General features: G+C 39.4%; 1 protein-coding gene and 1 long non-coding RNA gene across 2 annotated transcripts in view; one reads left to right on the top strand and one right to left on the bottom strand.

The window, feature by feature from the left end:
• LOC134222806 (extracellular matrix protein A-like) overlaps positions 1-22,559 on the bottom strand; it is a 101,495-nt gene that overhangs the window by 39,294 nt on the left and 39,642 nt on the right. Inside the window, exon 8 of the mRNA XM_062701956.1 lies at positions 20,824-20,967. Coding sequence (XP_062557940.1) covers positions 20,824-20,967 — 144 coding nt within the window. The remainder of the gene's footprint in view (positions 1-20,823; positions 20,968-22,559) is intronic.
• On the top strand, positions 486-1,111 carry LOC134226052 (uncharacterized). The gene is made up of 3 exons (XR_009983383.1): positions 486-741; positions 804-909; positions 986-1,111. It is a non-coding gene; the product is annotated as an uncharacterized LOC134226052 (long non-coding RNA).

The following is a 22,559-nucleotide window of genomic DNA, read 5'->3' as shown; positions in this document are numbered from 1 at the left end:
AAGTTAATTAATTGTTCTTAAAGTATTTTTTGTCAGTTCCAATTATACATTTTAAAGTTCGTACTTTCACCATGAGAATTGTCGAACTGTCAGATCACATAATAAAAACTCAGCGCAAAACATTAGATCGGTGGACCCCAAGAAAAAAATATGAATTTCTCTCTAAATAATAAATATTTAGTGCTGGAATATTTCAAATCTCTGTAGGTAAATAGCATTTCAAGTTATGACAAAATGTTGTAATATTTATTTAACTATATGTCAATCCTTATCACGCAATTGATTAAATGAAATAACCAGCAAGTTTTTTTTCACTGCAGAATACTTTCATTTATGTCCAATTTCAAAAGTATTTCTCAGAGTGTCTTCACCGCTGTCAAAATAGTAGAACTTGTCAGTAATTTTCTCCGTTTTCCCTTTCACGGTAAATACTTATTTTTATTTTGCCGTCGCGCGAGTTTGTGGAACCTTAGCCCTTATGCTACGTTTAGACAAGGCATGTGAATTGAGCAAGTCGCTTGAATCTAACGCGAACTGAACGTGTAAACACCTTAATTCAATTCACTTGAACGAAAAGAAAGTTGAACATGTTCAACTTTTGGCAAGTCAATTGAATTCAACTGAGTTGTTCAATTCACTTGCCCTGTCAAAACGTAGCATTAGATTTTTTCCGGATGAAAGGCTAACCGGATTCCAATGGTGGAAAGAAAGCTGATTCCCGTTAATCGGATACTAGAGCAGGTTTGTTTAATTGAAATTATAGTGAAGTTCAGTAATTAGAACCCGAATATTCACTTCCACAGAATCGATACCGGCAAAGGAATAATTTACCTCCAGGCGGTTTACCAAAAGGGGAAAACATCCGCCTTCAGAACTAACCGGATATTGAGAATAGACAATCAACATCAGGTTTGTTTAAATATAAATAATTATACATATTTCGCTTCGAACTTGGTCGTGATGAAAGCTTGAATTTTCTCTGCAGGTCCACAAATGGCGGCGAAACAGCCTATTTGGAACCGGATGGTTTACCTTCAGACTATACAGACATCAGCTAAATATACAAGGTTAGAGGATACAATAAAGTAATAGCGGAATGCAAATAAAATAATTGTCATAAATAAATACGAATTAAACTTTTTCTGGACGGAGGAAATCCCGCAGGATGGGGATGAGTTGGCAGGTTTTGGTGGTTGAGTCAGATCAATAACATTTGTACCGAATACCAGTGCTACCATTTCACTTTGACAGTTCCACAATTTGTTTTTAAAAGTTCATACTTTTGATTTCAGAACGGCATGCTACTTTGAAAGCATCGTTGCCACAAAAGTTAACGTACTTTTAGTTTGAACATTCATAACTCTCTACGAAAAAGAACCAATGAAACCTTTTATTTTTACCAATGGTTTTTTTAATTTCAATAATGATTTTTCTTTCTGTGTATGTAAATGACATTTCCCTCATTCTCAAAAATATAAAGCTTTTAATTTATGTCGATGACATAAAGATATTTATGGAAATAAAAAATGAAGGCGACATTATCGTATTCCAGAATGAAATACAGATGTTTTATACATGGTGCAGAAAAAGCCTATTGCAACTAAATGTAAAGAAATGCAACATCATATCATTCAGCAGAAAAAGAACAACACCAAATACACAAATTGTACTAGGAAACAAAACTGTAGAAAGAAGTGAAAGAGTTAGAGATTTAGGAGTGATTTTAGATTCAAAACTAACTCTTGTTGATCACTATAACACAATCATTCACAAAGCTAATAATATGCTAGGCTTTATCAAGCGCTTCTGTTTCAACTTTCAGGATCCCTACACAATCAAAACACTATTTACATATTTCATATGTACGATCCATACTGAAGTATTGTAGCATTCTATGGTCGCCTTACTTAACCACACATGAAAAAAGAATAGAATCAGTACAAAAACAATTTCTACTATACGCTCTTCGTAAATTAGGTTGGACGTCATTTCCTCTTCCATCTTATGAATCACGTTGCATGCTTATAAACATACAAACATTGAAACAGCGTCGAGAGCTTGCAACGGTTTCATTTGTTAACGATATAGTATCTCAACGTGTTGACTCAACTGAAATTTTGTCGAAATTAAATTTTTACATACCTTCTCGGCTACTTCGACATAGGACATTATTTTTCACTAACCACCGCCGAACAAATTATGCCAAATTTGGACCTCTTAACCGAATGATGGCTGTTTATAATCAACACTGCGAAGCTATTGACTTAACAATGTCTCGGCATAACATCAAACAATATTTTCAAAAAACAAACATAAGAAATTCAACAATTTAAATTCATAATTACAAACAACTTTAGCAAAAAAAAAAAAAAATTTTTTTATGTTTTTTATTGTATTTCATAATCTACTATAGCATTACGAAAGAAAAAAAAAACATGTATATGTATTTGTACTAGTCTACGTCGGTTGACGAAATAAATAAATAAATAAATAAATAAACCTTCTTGTGACGTGGTTTCGACATTAAATGTCCCAGAAGACGCTTAAACAAATTGTGGAATCATAAATAATTCGGACGATCCTTTCGATCGAGGCGAAACTCAGGTCACCGATACCGCTGCTACAGAGGGAGATTTGCTGAACATAAAAACTTAGCAATCTGACGACGATGACGTCCAGGTTTGTTGTTTTTAATGCTTCGCATTGTATACTACTGTTATACATAGTATATGATAAGTACTTTTTTTTTTATTATGTGATTGATTTTTATAATCTTTTTCAGTTTCTAGCCAATGATGCATCGGTAAACAGATCATATGGACCACCAGCAACGCTTACACCGAAATACTTTCGTTACCTTCTAGTACAGTCTGATCACGGTAAAAGGGTACTGGAAACTGCAGCTACTCACACACTATCCGACGCCGGACAAAAGCTAGTTGCCGATACCGTAGCCAGGTTCCAGGTAAGGTAAGGTAAGGTAAATCATAGTGAGCATATCACATAACACATAAAACTGTCATATTAATTGTTATACAGGACACATACTACATTCCAAAAGGAAATCGATCGAATCCTGGCGGTAAATTGTTCAGCCGGATCAACTACATAAAGCAATCCGAGCGTATAAAGATAAAAAAGGAAGAAGCACACGCGGCTCAAACGAACGGTACGGAAACTGAGAATCAAGAACTATCTGCAGACGTAGAAGCAGCAGTACAGTGGCTTGCGATCAACATTGCTCCCTGGGCAACTGTGCTCAGCTTATGGGAAGTCAGCTACCCGGCACGGCAGCAGCACTTGAAACAGTTTAGCCGGGCCCAGTCTGTAATCGACCGTTACCCCCAATTGCGTGAAGAGTTTGGATTTCAATTGGTAAACGACTAAAATTAACTATAATGCACTATCTTCAATATCTGTATGTATCAAAATTATTAGCTGGATATCGATTACCGGAAGCTCGGTTTGGGGAATCCTGCAGAGCCTTCGTCGAAGTGGGAAACACTGTACGAACCTGTTGCGCGATACGTCACCAAGTTTGGCAAAGATTGCTCTTCATAACGCCTGGCTCAAAGCTTAAAAAACAATTCCTTATCATCAGGTATGGTATCACACTATGATATATTCACTGCAGTAATACACTTTCACTCATTGGCATTGGTTTATTAATCATATACTTAGAATTCTCAGTTAATTCAGAACAATAATTCAAATTAAACTACACAACAACCCGTTACTGAAAAAAACTACTTTGCGGAGCGCAGCTGAATGTCAAAAATACTACAAGTCAAGACTCTCTACACATTATAGACTAGCGAAAATCATGAAGAATGTTAACGCGTGAGATAAATTAGACCATGAGATCCCTTTGCACGAAAACTTAATGTGCAAAGTGAAGGATTTTCGTTACTTTAATTTTACCTAATTTAGTAATTAACGAATGTATTTAATATGAAGTTCTAGAAATCTCTCCAAATCAAAACCAAATTCGGCAAAATTACTTCTTCCATTGTTCGCGGTTGACTGCTTATATTTACATCTTTTTTTGCAAAATTAGAAAAGCTGTTTTTGTAAACTTTTTGCTTAAGCTGTCGCATTTTTATTTCATTCAATCACTCTGTCTGCCAGACTATTTGTGAAGTCACCATAGTTTAACTCCCATCATCGAGTGATCTTATTTGAATTCGTTGTTTATTTGGATAATAAGATAGTGTCTTAACGCAGCATTCAATATTCGTTTTGTTGAATGCTAGGTTCTTTATTATCGAATTTCATTGTAAGTATTCATGCCTTTACTCAAATTTCATGATAGTGAAAATGATATTGTTATTTACAGAAAATCTACCGCAACCTATGTAATGCATGCATAAAGCGTTTGGAGTTCCTCGAATCCTGTATGGTTTTGCATTGAAGTATTTCGATACCGTTTCATCAGATAAGTATAATTTGATTTATTTTTTTTTCCGTACAGATATGTTCCGATTTTATCACGTTCCGATTTTGTCACGCTCCGATTTTATCACGCTCCGATTTCGTCAACAAAATTATTCCGTTTTTATCAACAAGAAAATTCAATCATTTTTCCAGAGATTTAGCTTTTAAAATTAAATAACTTGGTTTAGTGTCTGCCCAAATGTTGTATTTATAGTATTTCAAGCACTAGCGGTAGAAAAGTCGTAACTAACAAGACGAGGTTTCACCGACTTTTCCCCATTGAAATAAAAGAGACAAGATGCGGGTTTGTTTGCATTTTATTACTTCAGGATGAATGATTATTGTTATCTGGCGTTCTGATGTAACCGAAAAATCGTTGAGAAACTTTTTCGGATGTTCTAGGCCGTCCGAACTGTTCTGGAGTACATAACCTCGAGTGCATTAGGAAGTATGTCTACAAACAAAATCTCTCATTTATGTTCAAAAATATCTATGCGATCATAAGACATAAATTGATCGAGTTTTGAATAAACGTAAATTATTTCAGGTCTCCAAAACGCCCTGGAGTTCAGAACATGTGATATACCCGATCAACCAAGGCTTGAACGACGTATTCATGCATCGTTGAACATCTAAGCACGTACATTGAGCCGATAAGATTTCACTCATTACTTTTACACGCAACTATAAGCCTTTTAGTTTCTCCAAAACATCCTTAAGTTCAAATCAGTTCAGAACATGCGATCTACCCGATCAACCAAGCCCTGGACGATGTATCCATGCATCATTGAACATCCCAGCAGATCCATTTAGCCGACGTATTTCACTAATTATTTTTAAAAGCTACTACAGGCCTTTTCGGTTGTTCAAAACGTCCTTGAGTACAGAACATGTGATCTAGTTGCTCAACCAAGTCCTGAAAGATGTACCTGTGTATCGCTAAACATCCGAGCAGGTCCGTCGAGCCGATAGAATGGTACTTATTACTTTTACAAGCTACTACAAGCCTTTTCTGTTCTCTAAAATGTCCTGGAGTTCCGAACATGTGATCCTCCCGTTCAACCAAGTCCTAAATGATATCGGTGCATAACATCACAAACATTCCAGCAGTTCCATCGAGCTGGTAGGATATCACTTAATTCTTTTACAAGCTAAAGTGGACCCTCCATGAGTTGATGTTCTTAGACTCGATATCGAATCGTTGGAACAAAAGATACCATACAAAAATATTTGATAGTCTTTTCGAACAATTTTCCAAGAATTTCTGTTCCACATCTCAATACCGACTTTATTACATCTCTTCAAAACGTCATGAATCTCAGATCATTGCACTACCGAATTTTCAAAACGGCTTTGACCTATCCAATGATCCAACTTATGAATGATGTTAGATATGATACCATAGTGAAGCCATTTAGCTTATATGACGTCAATCATCACTTATTCTAGCCATTGCAGGCCTTTACGGTTGGCTAAAATATTCTGGAAGTCGTATTGTTTTATGTAATCATTCATTTCATTTCATTTATTTAGTTAACATCTAAACAGATAACACTGAATCAACAATTTGACGCCACAATACACGGTTCGAGGCCGCATCTCTCCATCCTCGGATACGCCCCACGCTCGCCAAGTCGTTTTGCACCTGGTCTGCCCATCTCGCTCGCTGCGCTCCACGCCGTCTCGTACCTGCCGGATCGGAAGTGAACACCATCTTTGCAGGGTTGCTGTCCGGCATTCTTGCAACATGTCCTGCCCATCGTACCCTTCCGGCTTTAGCTACCTTCTGGATACTGGGTTCGCCGTAGAGTTGGGCGAGCTCATGGTTCATTCTTCGCCGCCAAACACCGTCTTCTTGCACACCGCCAAAGATGGTCCTAAGCACCCGTCTCTCGAATACTCCGAGTGCTTGCAAGTCCTCCTCGAGCATTGTCCATGTTTCATGTCCGTAGAGGACAACCGGTCTTATAAGCGTCTTGTACATGACACATTTGGTGCGATGGCGAATCTTTTTCGACCGCAGTTTCTTGTGGAGCCCGTAGTAGGCCCGACTTCCACAGATGATGCGCCTTCGTATTTCACGACTAACGTTGTTGTCAGCCGTTAGCAAGGATCCGAGGTAGACGAATTCCTCGACCACCTCGAAGGCATCCCCGTCTATCGTAATACTGCTTCCCAGGCGGGCCCTGTCGCGCTCGGTTCCGCCCACAAGCATGTACTTTGTCTTTGACGCATTCACCACCAGTCCAACTTTTGTTGCTTCACGTTTCAGGCGGGTGTACAGTTCTGCCACCTTTGCAAATGTTCGGCCGACAATGTCCATGTCATCCGCGAAGCAAATAAATTGACTGGATCTGTTGAAAATCGTACCCCGGCTGTTACACCCGGCTCTCCGCATGACACCTTCTAGCACAATGTTGAACAACAGGCACGAAAGTCCATCACCTTGTCTTAGTCCCTGGCGCGATTCGAACGAACTGGAGTGTTCGCCCGAAATCTTCACACAGTTTTGCACACCATCCACCGTTGCTTTGTTCAGTCTGGTAAGCTTCCCAGGGAAGCTGTTCTCGTCCATAATTTTCCATAGCTCTACGCGATCTATACTGTCGTATGCCGCCTTGAAATCAACGAACAGATGGTGCGTTGGGACCTGGTATTCACGGCATTTTTGAAGGATTTGCCGTACAGTAAAGATCTGGTCCGTTGTCGAGCGGCCGTCAACGAAGCCGGCTTGATAACTTCCCACGAACTCGTTCACTAATGGTGACAGACGACGGAAGATGATCTGGGATATCACTTTGTAGGCGGCATTAAGGATGGTGATCGCTCGAAAGTTCTCACACTCCAGTTTGTCGCTTTTCTTAGATGTAATCATCCAAGTCCGTTATACGCCTCAACAAAAAAGTCCGCAGCTAAATTGCTCGACACAAACAGCTCCTTAGTTATTGTGCATCTAATATTGTAGATCCAGTTGAAAACCGAACTGGGCACTACTCGCGATGCAGTTGCGACATCCGGAAATGGGAGAAAATGCGATTGTCGCGAAAGCTCAGTTCGGTTTTCAACTGGATCTACAATAGATATCTTGATTTTAACTCAAGATTATTTTGGAGTACCTTCTTCTTCTTCTTTATTTGCTATGGCTCTACATTCCAACTGGAAGTTGGCCAGCTTTTCAACATAGTATTCTATTAGCATTTCTTCAATTATTAATTGAAAGCTTTTCTATGCCCGCCATTGCATGAGTATGTATCTTGTGAGCCAAGTACAAAGGGAACGCTATGCCCAGGGAATCTAGAATGTTTCCCAAACGAAAATATTCTAGACCGTTCCGGATCTAACCGTGAACACCCCATATTCCAGAAAATTATGTTTACATTATTCCTATTGGATATATTAAGTTTATGCCAAAGACATTGCAAAAACTTTGATTGATTGACCTGGTAGATACCTTGAGCTGAACTCGAGAATGTTTTGGAGTACATTGAACATCTCAAATTCAAGAGAATTGAGTTTGCATGGTGCGCACATGCTTATTGAACCATGTTAGGTACATATCGATGTTAAGGACATTGCATGAAGCCTTGGTTGTCCGGTAGATACTTTGGGTTGAACTTGGGAACGTTTTGGAATACCTTGAACATAATTGAGAAACCTGGATTTAAATGATGCGCATGAGCCTATTGGACTAGATTGGGTATATGACGACGATGATGACTTTGCTTGGTTGATTTGGTAGATACCGTGGGCTGAATTCGAAAACGTTTAGGAGAACCTTGAGCACCTCGTATGCCAGAAAACTGATCACTGTCTCAACGATCAAGATAACTAAACTTGATTTATTGAACAATGTGGTATAGGATCCAAATATTCCAGATTCATCTGCAAGCTGTCAGAAGCAAAATCTTCCGAAAGTTTTGGATATCTAGGTCTTCAGGGTATAGTCAAACTTGACCTCCAATAATTTTTCTGGGTAGCCGACATCCTAATGAACATTTTTGCTGAAGAAGCTGGGGACCTAGCTCTCTTCGGTAGTTTTTCACAGCCAATCTCAAACGCTGGCCATCCGTCCCGAAAGGGTTAAGGAGGTCAAATATTCTCAAATTTATTGTTAAGTTACCAACGGATGCCACCTTATCTAAGAAGACGTTCATAATTTACGTCACGCGGAGGAGAGGGAGGGAGAGGGTTTCTAAAAGTGTGACTACTCATATCAATTTACATAAAATTTCATACAAAAAGTGGGACAACTAATGGAGGAGGGATTAACAATGGTTATTTTTTGTAACATCATTTATGGACGTTCCCTTGATGCACTCCTTACTTCTCCGGAACCTCAACCAGTCACCATTGATGATAAATGTATATTTCCTTTGTCTTTTCACTAACCCTTGCCACCCTCTAGCATGCTCACGTGGTTTATGGACAGTCCTTTAGAATTTAAAAATGTTAGAAGCTGAAAATCTCACATTTTACCAGCAATAAATCATTTTTGCTAAAATTTTAGCTGTAAAAAATCGTCTAAGAAAATTATTCCGATTTTGTCACTGTTCCGATCTTATCAACTGAAACTCACGGACCGTGAACATACCTGTAAGGAGGCTACTTCGGCTCACGCACGGCGATTGTGGTCTAGGAGCTTCCCAATCCTTACACGATCTGAGATTTCTTATCAGGTGTCTGGTTGCAGATTTTAGTTTATCTTACTCAAAGGTACGATACACTGAAAACAACCTTGCTTTTTGAGAGTTGCAGCTCCACTTGTTTTATGAAAAATAAAACATTCTTCCAAACAAGTTCTAAAATTAATTTATTACTTAGCTTAGCTCTATTAGCTATTACTTAGCTAATCAAAGTTACACAATTCATAGGCTATACGGCACTAGGATTGGTTTCTTTCTCAGCACCCATGTACATGTGGCATTCATTAAGTGGGATCCAATTCCCACACACCCACTATTGTGTTCTGAGTACCTTTTAGGGTACATAGGTCTCTGTTAGGGTTTTGTCGCCAGGCGATCCTGGGTCTGCCTCTGCTGCGATGTCCTGCCGGATTCCAGCGCTTGCTTGCAGATTTCGCCTCTGCTCTTACGTTGTCTGTTGCCGGCCTACGTCCATTCACAGAGTGGAGTTGCCGTTGATATTGGATCGTCGATGGGGATCAGTATTCGGTATCCAGTTGTGAGCCCACCAGGCGCGAGCAGTAAAACATAGACATCGGGTGATGAATACTTGCAAATCTATGTGATCCCTGTCAATACGCACCAAGTCTCACCGGTGTAGAACATCGCAGATTTCATGTTAGAGTTGAGTATTCGAGGTTTGGTGCATTGGTGCCATGTTCTATGTTGATCTTGGTCCGCCGTCCGACGTTGGCTGGCTTTGATTTCGACCTTCTCCAATGTTTTCCCGGCTACCGTGGAGTTCGAGTTTGTTGAGTGGGAGCATACGACCAGGTCATTCAGTTCACTCTACTTGGTAGGGCGTTGTGGCGTTACAGTGTGCGTTGGCAGCACACTTGTCACATACAGGTTTATGTGACTTATGATCGACCAAATCGAGTCACATTAGAGTTGCAGCAACTAAATCAGTCATAACTGTGCTACTAGCAGTATCATCATCTCGTTCGATTTCTCTATGGAGGTAGACTGCTAAAGAGATCCATGATTTCGTCGACTACGATGGGAAATAGCAACAGAGGTATAATACATGTACCCTTGTCTCACTCTTGTACTCACTCACGATTCCGTGGTCAATCAATACCAAATAGAGGGACTCTTGAAATTAAATGACCTGCTCCAGCATGATGCAAAGCGTGACAGAATGGTTCTCACATGATCGTACGAGGCGGAATCCTGCCTGCTGCCGTCGGAGAATTATCAACCTTTCCCTATATCAGACTTAGGAGAGGAAATCAAAACATGAAGAAGAAGTTGATCAGCTGGATCGATGAGTGACTGACATGTCGCGTCTTTAACTATCATCATCATATTCGACCTTGCTCCATTCAGGCATCATGAAATATCGAAGAGGAATTGAATATCGCCGGTTTTTGCGGGTTTCCTATCATCGTCGGCCGGGGAGTCCTCCTGCGCCCGCTTCTCATGTCTGCAGGCAGCAGCATTTGACTTACTTCCCAGACCAGCTTTTAGTTGGTAGGACAAGTATTTAGCTCCTCTGGAAATGTATCAGCTGAAAACGGAGACGATGCTTTCTTGAGGCTGTAATGACATCGCGTTTGACTATCATCTTCTAATTGGCGACAACGCATTGCTCGGATTCAGCGGTGTCAGGAGAGGCTCGGGCGACGAATCAAAATAGACCGTTCAGTCGATCCAGCTGTGAAGAAATCGTTCGTTGAAGTTCTTAGTACTCGGGTAGTTGATGTTCTGGAAGGTGGCAGCGTAGAAGATAGTTGGGCAGTGAAGAATGCTTTTATCGAAATCTGCGAGAAAAACTTGGGTGAGCTGCTCACTCAGCGAAAATAATGGATTACAGATGTAACCCGACGGAAGATTGAGGAGCGTAGCGTAGGAGCAAACGGTGAGGGAAGTGAAGCATCAGAGAAATAAAGTAGAGTCCGTCAACGGTATGTATTCCTGTAAGTGGAAGACGGGTGCTGCTGCAGACAGAACAGGAGGGCATGGGTGGACTTCCTGACCGATGAAGAAAGGATGGCTGCAGCAACCGGAGGTTATTGCCTCATTTGCTCTTTGACTTGGACAGTTGAAGTGTTGCATTTTATTATTTTCTTTTGGATGGAGTCAATGGAGCGTTAATTAATTAGGAAAGAAGCGGATACGAATTTGGTGGATCTGCTGAACCCTCTGACTGATTAGAGCTCTATGTAAAGGTGAGATTCAGAAATGCCAAACGCAATGAAATCAGATCTCTGTTGCAACACTGGGGATTTTCAAAAGCAAAAGGCTCGAAATTCAATTACTCCTGCTGACGCTGCAAAATTTCCAGAAAGTAGATGTTTCCTGAAGGGAAAAAGTGCGATAAATCGATTGCGCGGGGTTTCGTGCTGGTCAGACCACTTTAAAGTGCCCATTTTGCCCAAATTCCCCTAAAAATCACAATATTTCTACTATGCCTTGAACTGACGCTGATATTTTTTCAATAATTATAAGTTTCCTGAAGCGAAAAAGTGTGATAAATCGATTGCGAGGGGTTTCGTGCTGGTCAGACCACTTTGAAGTGCCCATTTTGCCCAAATTCCCCTTAAAATCACAACATTTCTACTATGCTTCGAACTGACGCTGATATTTTTTCAATAATTATAAGTTTCATGAAGAGAAAAAGTGTGATAAATCAATTGCGAGGGGTTTCGTGCTGGTCAGACCACTTTAAAGTGCCCATTTTGCCCAAATTCCCCTAAAAATCACAACATTTCTACTATGCCTCGAACTGACGCTGATATTTTTTCAATAATTATAAGTTTCCTGAAGCGAAAAAGTGTGATAAATCAATTGCGAGGGGTTTCGTGCTGGTCAGACCACTTTCAAGAGCCCATTTTGCCCAAATTCCCCTAAAAATCACAACATTTTTACTACGCCTCGAACTGACCCTGATATTTTTTCAATAATTATAAGTTTCCTGAAGCGAAAAAGTGTGATAAATCGATTGCGAGGGGTTTCGTGCTGGTCAGACTACTTTCAAGAGCCCATTTTGCCCAAATTCCCCTAAAAATCACAACATTTCTACTACGCCTCGAACTGACGCTGATATTTTTTCAATAATTATAAGTTTCATGAAGAGAAATAGTGTGATAAATCAATTGCGAGGGGTTTCGTGCTGGTCAGGCCACTTTGAAGTGCCCATTTTGCCCAAATTCCCCTAAAAATCACAATATTTTTACTATGCCTTGAACTGACGCTGATATTTCTTCAATAATTATAAGTTTCATGAAGAGAAAAAGTGTGATAAATCAATTGCGAGGAGTTTCGTGCTGGTCAGACCACTTTAAAGTGCCCATTTTGCCCAAATTCCCCTAAAAATCACAACATTTCTACTATGCCTCGAACTGACGCTAATATTTTTTCAATAATTATAAGTTTCCTGAAGCGAAAAAGCGTGATAAATCGATTGCGAGGGGTTTCGTGCTGGTCAGACCACTTTAAAGTGCCCATTTTGCCCAAATTCCCCTAAAAATCGCAACATTTTTACTACGCCTCGAACTGACGCTGATATTTTTTCAATAATTATAAGTTTCCTGAAGCGAAAAAGTGTGATAAATCGATTGCAAGAGGTTTCGTGCTGGTCAGACTACTTTCAAGAGCCCATTTTGCCCAAATTCCCCTAAAAATCACAACATTTCTACTATGCTTCGAACTGACGCTGATATTTTTTCAATAATTATAAGTTTCCTGAAGCGAAAAAGTGTGATAAATCGATTGCAAGGGGTTTCGTGCTGGTCAGACCACTTTGAAGTGCCCATTTTGCCCAAATGCCCCTAAAACTCACTACATTTTTACTACGCCTCGAACTGACCCTGATATTTTTTCAATAATTATAAGTTTCCTGAAGCGAAAAAGTGTGATAAATCGATTGCGAGGGGTTTCGTGCTGGTCAGACTACTTTCAAGAGCCCATTTTTCCCAAATTCCCTAAAATCACAACATTTTTACTACGCTTCGAACTGACGCTGATATTTTTCAATAATTATAAGTTTCCTGAAGCGAAAAAGTGTGATAAATCGATTGCAAGGGGTTTCGTGCTGGTCAGACCACTTTGAAGTGCCCATTTTGCCCAAATTCCCTAAAATCACTACATTTTTACTACGCCTCGAACTGACCCTGATATTTTTCAATAATTATAAGTTTCCTGAAGGGAAAAAGTGCGATGAAACGATTGCGAGGGGTTTCGTGCTGGTCAGACTACTTTCAAGTACCTATTTTGCCCAAATTGCCCTGAAATAACAATATTTCTACTAAGCATCGAGCTGACGCTGATATTTCTTCGATAATTTTATATTTCCTGAAGGGAAAAAGTGCGCTAAATCGATTGCGGGGGGTATCGTGATGGTCAGATCTCTTTAAAGTGCTCATTTTGCCCAAATTCCCCTAAAAATCACAACATTTTTACTATGCCTCGAATTGACGCTGATATTTCTTCAATAATTATAAGTTTCCTGAAGCGAAAAAGTGTGATAAATCAATTGCGAGGGGTTTCGTGCTGGTCAGACCACTTTGAAGTGCCCATTTTGCCCAAATTCCCCTAAAAATCACAACATTTTTACTATGCCTCGAACTGACGCTGATATTTTTTCAATAATTATAAGTTTCCTGAAGCGAAAAAGTGTGATAAATCGATTGCGCGGGGTTTCGTGCTGGTCAGACCACTTTGAAGTGCCCATTTTGCCCAAATTCCCTAAAAATCACAATATTTCTACTATGCATTGAACTGACGCTGATATTACAATAATTATAAGTTTCCTGAAGCGAAAAAGTGTGATAAATCGATTGCAAGGGGTTTCGTGCTGGTCAGACCACTTTGAAGTGCCCATTTTGCCCAAATTCCCTTAAAAATCCCAACATTTCTACTATGCCTCGAACTGACGCTGATATTTTTTCAATAATTATAAGTTTCCTGAAGGGAAAACGTGTGACAAATCGATTGCGACGGGTTTCGTGCTGGTCAGACTACTTTCAAGAGCCCATTTTTCCCAAATTCCCCTAAAAATCACAACATTTTTACTATGCCTCGAACTGACGCTGATATTTTTTCAATAATTATAAGTTTCCTGAAGCGAAAAAGTGTGATAAATCGATTGCAAGGGGTTTCGTGCTGGTCAGACCACTTTGAAGTGCCCATTTTGCCCAAATTCCCCTAAAAATCACAACATTTCTACTACGCCTCGAACTGACGCTGATATTTTTTCAATAATTATAAGTTTCCTGAAGCGAAAAAGTGCGATAAATCGATTGCGAGGGGTTTCGTGCTGGTCAGACCACTTTGAAGTGCCGATTTTGCCGAAATTCCCCTAAAAATCACAACATTTCTACTACGCCTCGAACTGACGCTGATATTTTTTCAATAATTATAAGTTTCATGAAGAGAAATAGTGTGATAAATCAATTGCGAGGGGTTTCGTGCTGGTCAGGCCACTTTGAAGTGCCCATTTTGCCCAAATTCCCCTAAAAATCACAACATTTCTACTATGCTTCGAACTGACGCTGATATTTTTTCAATAATTATAAGTTTCATGAAGAGAAATAGTGTGATAAATCAATTGCGAGGGGTTTCGTGCTGGTCAGACCACTTTGAAGTGCCCATTTTGCCACAATTCCCTTGGAATCACAATATTTCTACTATGCCTCGAACTGACGCTGATATTTCTTCAATAATTATAAGTTTCCTGAAGGGAAAACGTGTGATAAATCGATTATGAAAAATACTATAAATCGATTGCGCTGGATTTCGTGCTGGTCAGTCATCTTTAACATGCTCATTTTACCCCAATTCCTCTGAAATACCAATATTTCAGTTGTGCATCGAACTGACGCTGATGTATGGAACTCTGAGTCTTCATTCGAGACATGTGTTCTCTTCTAAGACAAGACTGATAAATGCTTAAAAGTAAGGAATGACAGAGAGGGGAAATGCATGTTTCATATCCTACCTTACCGTCAGCCGTAAAAATGCATTCTTCGGAAAAAGAGACCATATCTCCTCTTGCCTTAAACCGAGAAAATGTGAATTTAAAATAAGAATTATATTCTTTCTTGCCTTCCGCCAGGTAAATGCATCCCTCAAAGAAGGAATCATATTTCCCCTTGCCTTAAACCGAGTGAATGACTGAATCCAAAGAAGAAAAAAAATCCAGATTGATCCACCTAGCAGTGATTGCCTTTCTCGTGCATTATTAAACAACTTAATCAAACAATCAAATGCATTATCGGAAAATTCGTTGAAATGCTGAATTATTTGTGACATTAATTTTAAAATCACTAAGTAAAGTATTATTAGCGTGCGCGTTTTATGCGAGATTTTTTATTATATCAGAAAGTTGCAGAAACGTTCTGGTGTTATGCGTTGTAACTTGCATGCAATCAAAGCTTGCGTTTCAATTGTTGTACATACTAAACTGCCGTTATACGCATAACTGTGCCATGTATATAGGAAATCCAAGCAAACATGTGACAAATGTGCGTATGACGGCAGTAAAGTCGTGTACTAAAGCTTGCATGGGTTTATACTTCAAGGAATTTTATGGCATGCTACAACTTAATTACTATGTTCCATAACTATTTTAATATTTAGATTTTTTTGGAATGCGCAATCGTTATGAAATTCAATAGTGATCAACTACGCTTTATTCTTTGTAACTTGATGTAATAGAATCGGTTTAGAATTAGTATGTGAATTTACACGTACACACACATACACACGGACAAACAGACACTTACTCAGTTCGTCGAGCTGAGTCGATTGGTATATAACATTATGGGTCTCTGTTCTCTGAGCTTTCTATAAAAGTTCGATATTGGAGTGAAATGATAGCATTTCGGTACAACTTTGTTGCACGAGAATAGCAAAATTATATTCCCTCTTGCCTTCTGTTGGGCAAATGCTTGACTTGCCTTAAACCAAGCGACTACACGAATTGAAAGAAGGAATCAAATATATCTTATATCTTCTTATTATTATCTTCCTTGTCATAAACCAAGAAAATACATCAATTGAATGAAGGAATCAAAGTGATTAACTTTAATTCTAGTTTAAAAAAATTACTTTAATGAAGTATTTGTAAAAAAGGGATTCATATCTTCCTTTGCCATATGCCGGGAAAATGCATCCTTCGAAGAAGGAATCGCACAGGACAAAGTGTGTTTGAAAAATATGCTTCTATCTCCTGAAGAATTTACTTCATTGAATTTTATTGTCTTTTTCGTAACATAATATACAACATGTTTGTTGAGAAAATATCAGCGTCAGTTCAAGGCATAGCAGAAATTATGTGATTTTCAAGGGAATTGTGCAAAATGGTCATTTCAAATTAGTCTGACCAGCACGATACCCCACTCAATCGAATAATCGCACTTTTTTCCTTCAGGAAACATATATTTATTGAAGAAATATCAGCGTCAGTTCGAGGCATAGTGGAAATATCGATTTTAAAGAAAATATCGGCAAAATGGGCACTTTAAAGAGGTCTGACCAGCACGATACCACCCTCAATCGATTTAACGCACTTTTCCTCTTCATGAAACATATATTTATTGAAGAAATATCAGCGTCAGTTTAAGGCATAGTAGAAATATTGTGATTTCAGGGGAATTAGGGCAAAATGGGCACTTGAAAGTGTTCTGACCAGCACGAAACCCCTCGCAATTGATTTATCACACTTTTTCGCTTCAGGAAACTTATAATTATTGAAAAAATATCAGCGTCAGTTCGAGGCATAGTAGAAATATTGTGATTTTTAGGGGAATTTGGGCAAAATGGGCACTTTAAAGTGATCTGACCAGCACGAAACCTCTAGAAATCGATTTATCACACGTTTTTCCTACAGGAAACTAATAGTTATTGAAAAAATATCAGCGTCAGTTCGAGGCATAGTAGAAATGTTGTGATTTTTAGGGGAATTTGGGCAAAACGGGCACTTTAAAGTGGTCTGACCAGCACGAAACCCCGTGCAATCGATTTATCGCACTTTTTCCCTTCAGGAAACATCTACTTTCTGGAAATTTTGCAGCGTCAGCTGGAGTAATTGAATTTCGAGCCTTTTGCTTTTGAAAATCCCCAGTGTGTGTTGGTTGGAGAACTTCGAACAGCGTCTTCAAGTCTCATCCAGTGTTTTTCAAAAACCAGCCATACGAGGCATACAATTTGAAGTATTGGCTAATGATCACAAAACGTTAAATTTCAGACACTTAGGTACTGTCCAATTGATTTGTAGCCATTTTTATCAATTTGGGAGTATTCAGAATAGCAGTAAATGTCATCTAAATTGATCGTCTCAGTGGTTTGCGAAAATTTTCAAATATTGCCTGATGTAATAGGTGTCTGAAATTTAACGTGGACAGGCTTTAGTACTGCGACGCTCATTTTTGCTGAGTGAGCTCAAAGTGCTGCCCGTTTGCTTTTTTGCGGCGTCTCACCATCAAAGTCAGCACGACCATGTGGTTGAGTGTCAACGGGAACAGCCCCCCAAACTTTGCAGTAGCCGGACAATCGGAAGATTTAAACATCTTGACAATCTGATATCAGCAGATAGCGAAATCTGGATCGACATGGAACCACGAGCTGGGGATAACTTTGCGAGTTATTGACATATTTGGAAACCATACCGAATATACCACTCGATCTTGAAACGAGTTGAGTATATAGGCAAAGATAACGCAGGTGATGTTTAAAATTTTCAATTCGGACGACCTCGGCGTGTGCCGAGCAACATAAAAGCCATCAAATACGGTAGGTAGTCATCATATATCATATATATATATACCATCAATAGGTAGTATATGAGTATGTAGATGTTCGAGGACATTGGTGGAAATGGGTAGGCCACGTATTGCAAGGGAGCTTAGACGGAATCTGTAAGCAGGAGTCCCCTTAATATGCGTGATCTGATAGGTTATAGAATATTTATACAGATAGATATGTATGCTGTTATTTTCATTTGCAATACTCTTGGTGACAAATGTATGGTCTATAAATGACTATTTTGTACCAAGATAAAAACAGTGATGCACATGTTCGAAATTAAAAAAAAAATATCCTAAAAAAATTTTTCTTTTGCCTACTCAATATTTTTGGAAAGTTGAAGGGGGGGGGGGTAACATAAAATAAATTTAATATTTTTATCGGCCTAATCAGGTCCTAAGAACTATAATTATATACATCCCGGGAATCGGTTATCCCGGGAAATCGTTTCCTGGAACGGAAGCCCTGTAAACTTGTAGACTATAGATGTATTTCTAAGTGGCCAATTTTTATTTTAAAAAAGGGCTTTTGACTCTGTTTTTGAGAGTGCGCCCCTTTGTGCGGCGGCGTTATTCATAGCTAAATTTTCTAAATTTTTCCTGGATCAAATTCCTGAAGAAGTTAACAAAAAATCTAGTTGATTTTGAGGTAAACTTTAAAAAAATGACCGGAAGGTTTTTTGAAATTTCTTGATTTTTTTTTATTTTTCTCAAAGCGATCCACGAAGGGCTTTCTAATAGAATTGTCGAACAAATGCCTAGATTCCTCCAGCTATTCCTTCGAAAACTACTTTGGAAACACCTGCAAGAATTCCTTCTGAAGTTTCTCCAACGTTTATCATAATTAACGGAAAATAAGTTTTCCAGAACAATATAATTGAATGACAGGGAAAATATTCAAGTGAGTGGGTGGAGTGTCCCGTCGTGCATCAGCTCAACTCCGCCATACACATTAATTCTTTCATAGCAACACAAACATGCAATGCTCTGTTATTAGTTTAATCCATCGAAATGGCTATTTTCATAACCATAGATATGTTTTTAAAGTAGTTATTCGAGTCATCGCATTTGCAGTATGAACATGCTATCATTTTTTCCAATAAAATATATCACTGTAAAATCTATATGCATTCCGAAAAGCTATATTTATATACCATCATAAAGAAGCAAGATAGCAAAGTAATTCTCAGAAGAACCTATTGAGCCATTGGACTTAAACCATAGGAGAGTATCATAAATAACGACCGGCTCACCGTATCAAGACCAGTATGATAACCAATCAAATCGGTGTTTTCATTGATTTGACTGACCGGGTGTGCCCCACTGATGCAGCGGCCACAAGGGCAAGCATTTTTTTACCAAAATCATTTTCTACCAGCGAGCGGTTGGTCGAACATCCGCCAAGTTCCACCAGCAGTAGCTAACCATATCTTCGGTCGGTTGCTGCAATTTTTGCGGGGCAGCGTTAATGTCGGTCATGTTTGACTGTGTGTATGCTGTGTAAGATTCGTTGTTGACATCAAATTGCCCGTGACTGTGTCACTCGACATTGCGTTTATTATAGATGATGATTTGATTGGTGACTTTGTGAATGGGATATAAAATTCTATTATTATAGTCAACGCTGTTAATAACCGGAAGCGAATACCACAGCTCCATTTTTGTCTTTCTTGTACACTAAGTGTTCGTTTTTCGTGTTTTCGTATTTTTTTGACGTAGGATTACGTCTTTCCGGAACATTGGGGGGTCATTCTGCAGTTTCAAATTTGAGACCGTCACGAAAAGTGGTCAGGAAGTATGGGCTAATAACTCAGCCGTCTTTCAACCGATTTTAAAGATTTTGGTGTTAATCGATCGACGAACTCTTTAAGATTTTGCTCAGCTATCGAAAAAATGCATTCAAAGTGCTGAACTATTGAAAAATTGAATTTTACTAGGCACTGAAAATCGGTAAACCAACCAATCGCGATGTGCATCGCAAGCACAGACATCAAAATCGTGCAACCTACGGGCTCGACTCCAATCCTCAGTTCAACTAAATTTTCTCGGAGAGCGGGCACAACGATGACGCCCGTAGGAGCAGTCTCAGCAGAAAGTGGAACATCGAGAGGCCATCGCTAAAAGCAACAATCTTCGGACTATCGTTTAGTTACTGTTAGTGGCGCATTTTGGAAAGAAAACCGGTTCTTCTCAGGACCAAAATTTTATTAGAAGATAGAGTTGATTGCAAAATGGCAGCGATTACGGTCCCTGCATACCAGTGGCGTCACTGAAAATGTTTTCTTAATAGTGACTATTTAGCAGAAAAGTGAAATTTTACGCAAGATACGGACTATCGTTTGTTTGCTATGATTGATTAGAAAGGCGCATTGTGGATCAAAATCAATTCTTGGCAAATGTACTATTGAGAGGTAGAGCCAAAATATTTTCTTCAAAGTGCACATCATAACCGCTTGGCGACGGTAGAAAGTTGGAATCTGCTATCTATTAAAAGTGCGGGAATTAAACAATGATGACGTCTCACATCATTGAGTTGCGTCAAATGAGATTTTCCCAAGATTCTGATTTCGGCGTACTTGCTGTTTATTATTGGAAAGGCGCGTCATTGGAAACAAAATCATCTTTTTACACGGGAGAAGGTTGAACCGAGACAAAAATCTGCAAAAATGCAAATCATAATCGCTTGGTGACGGGCAAAGTTCTTTGGCTGTAGCAGCCGATGCGCTCCTTGCATGGAGACGTTCCAAAACAATGTATTAGGATGGATGACTTCTATCGTGTTCCAGCGGCAAATTCTTAATTGGCTGACAGTGCATCAGTAGTGGAAATTCATTACAAAATTTTGATTTCCGGCGTGCACGGTACGAAAATTCCTCTCCTCTTTGAGTGAGACTGTGGCCCTGAAAAGGGCCGTTTTAAGTGAAGCTACTTCCTCGTTCATTCATTAGGAGCTGACTTACTTGGTGACGACTTTGGAACCCTCCGAAACGGCGGGCTTGGCCAGCTCGACACGCACGAAGATACTCGACGCCTTCGATGAGACGCCCTTCTTCTCAGCCTTTTCACCGTCGGTGATTTCTGGTCGGCGCTGCGATGTAATTGTCCTGCCGAATTTCCGAGAAGTAGTAGTAGTAGTTTATTACTACTGATGAGACGCCCTTGATGATGTTTCTTCTCAGCCTTTTCACCGCCGGTGATTTCTGGTCGGCGCTGCGATGTAATTGTCCTGCCGATTTTCCGAGTAATAAATTGTCCTGCCGATTTTCCGAGAAAATCAGACTTCGGCTGGTCAGAATACGTTTGCATGGACTTCGAGGCCCCGCCCTTTGAGCGCCGTATCATTGGCATCGGCTTGCTTGCTCCGCCTTTCTTTCGTTCGATGCCAATGCATTCGTACATAACAAGGGCCTCTTCTTCTCCTTCTTCTTCTTCTTTTACAAATCAAATTGCAAATTATGATCGCTTGGCATCGGCTTGTTTGCTCCGCCTTTCGTTCGTTCGATGCCAGTGCTTTCGAACATAACCAGCGACTCTTCTTCTTCTTCTTCTTTTACTTCTTAAAAGTGCAAATTACAATCGCTTGGCGTCGGCAGCAGCGCAAGCGCTCTTCGGAGGGATGCTGCGAAAATTGATTCGCATGATGGCGTATGTCGCGTTTTAGCGGTAACTTATCGAGCGGCTGACATTGGGGTCGGTAGCAATGAAATGAAATTTTTCTAGATTCTGCTTCGGTTTTGTTGCTGCTTGTGATTGGGAAGGTGCATTACTGAAAACAAATGGGTTCTTTTCAGAATCATATTTTCACACGAGAGAAGATTGAGACAAATATTTTTCAAAGTACAAATCATAAGCTTTATTGCTGCTTGTGATTGGATAGGCGTATTGTGGAAAACAAATTGGTTCTTATAATAACTATCATATTACATGGGAGTATTTTGAGCTGAGACGAATTTTCTGCAAAGTGCAATTCATAATTGCTTGAGAGCAACAGAACAACGCCGTATTTAAATAAATATGAAAATTGCTAACATTTGAGTAAATTTTCAATCGAATATCATCTCTAATCCCAGCACCTACTAAACAGGGGTATTCTTGAAATAAACATTTTCTCACCAGGTTCAACTTGGCATTCAATATGCATGCATTCTCTAGCACAGACATCACTTTTCAATAGCTAACGTGATGCAATTTTCATATTTTTTTCGATATACTGTTAGTGTCTCGTATCACATCGTTGAAGTGAGAAACATTAGTTGTGCTTAGAAGAAGTTTATTCGATACTAGTGAATACAGTGCGATGTCGCAATACTTGGCAGCGAAGTATAAACGCAATTCCAGGAAGCGTGAAAGGGATCAACAATCGGACGCACCCTCAAAGCTTCCAAGGACGGACGCTGAACGGGCACGGAGTTATCGGGCCAAGTTGAAAGCGGCCAAGGGTAGTACGTCGTCGGCTACCGGTTGGGACGCTGGCGAAGGGCCCTCAACTCGAGGTAGGAAGTTATTATTAGCAGCAAATGTGTAAATACATATCAATAATGTGAACTAATCTTCAAATTCTATGATGACAGTATAGAAATTTTGCATTTTATCATTTTATATAGCAGATTTATCTATACGAATATTTTCTATTACCTATTTTCTATTACGAATACCTCTATTTCTCTTTGCTTGTCGTCGAATGTATTTCATTGTT

This window comes from Armigeres subalbatus, chromosome 3 (genome assembly GCF_024139115.2).
Source record: "Armigeres subalbatus isolate Guangzhou_Male chromosome 3, GZ_Asu_2, whole genome shotgun sequence".
In the NCBI taxonomy this organism is placed as follows: Eukaryota; Metazoa; Arthropoda; class Insecta; order Diptera; family Culicidae; genus Armigeres; species Armigeres subalbatus.
This window is presented reverse-complemented; position numbering and strand designations above follow the sequence as displayed.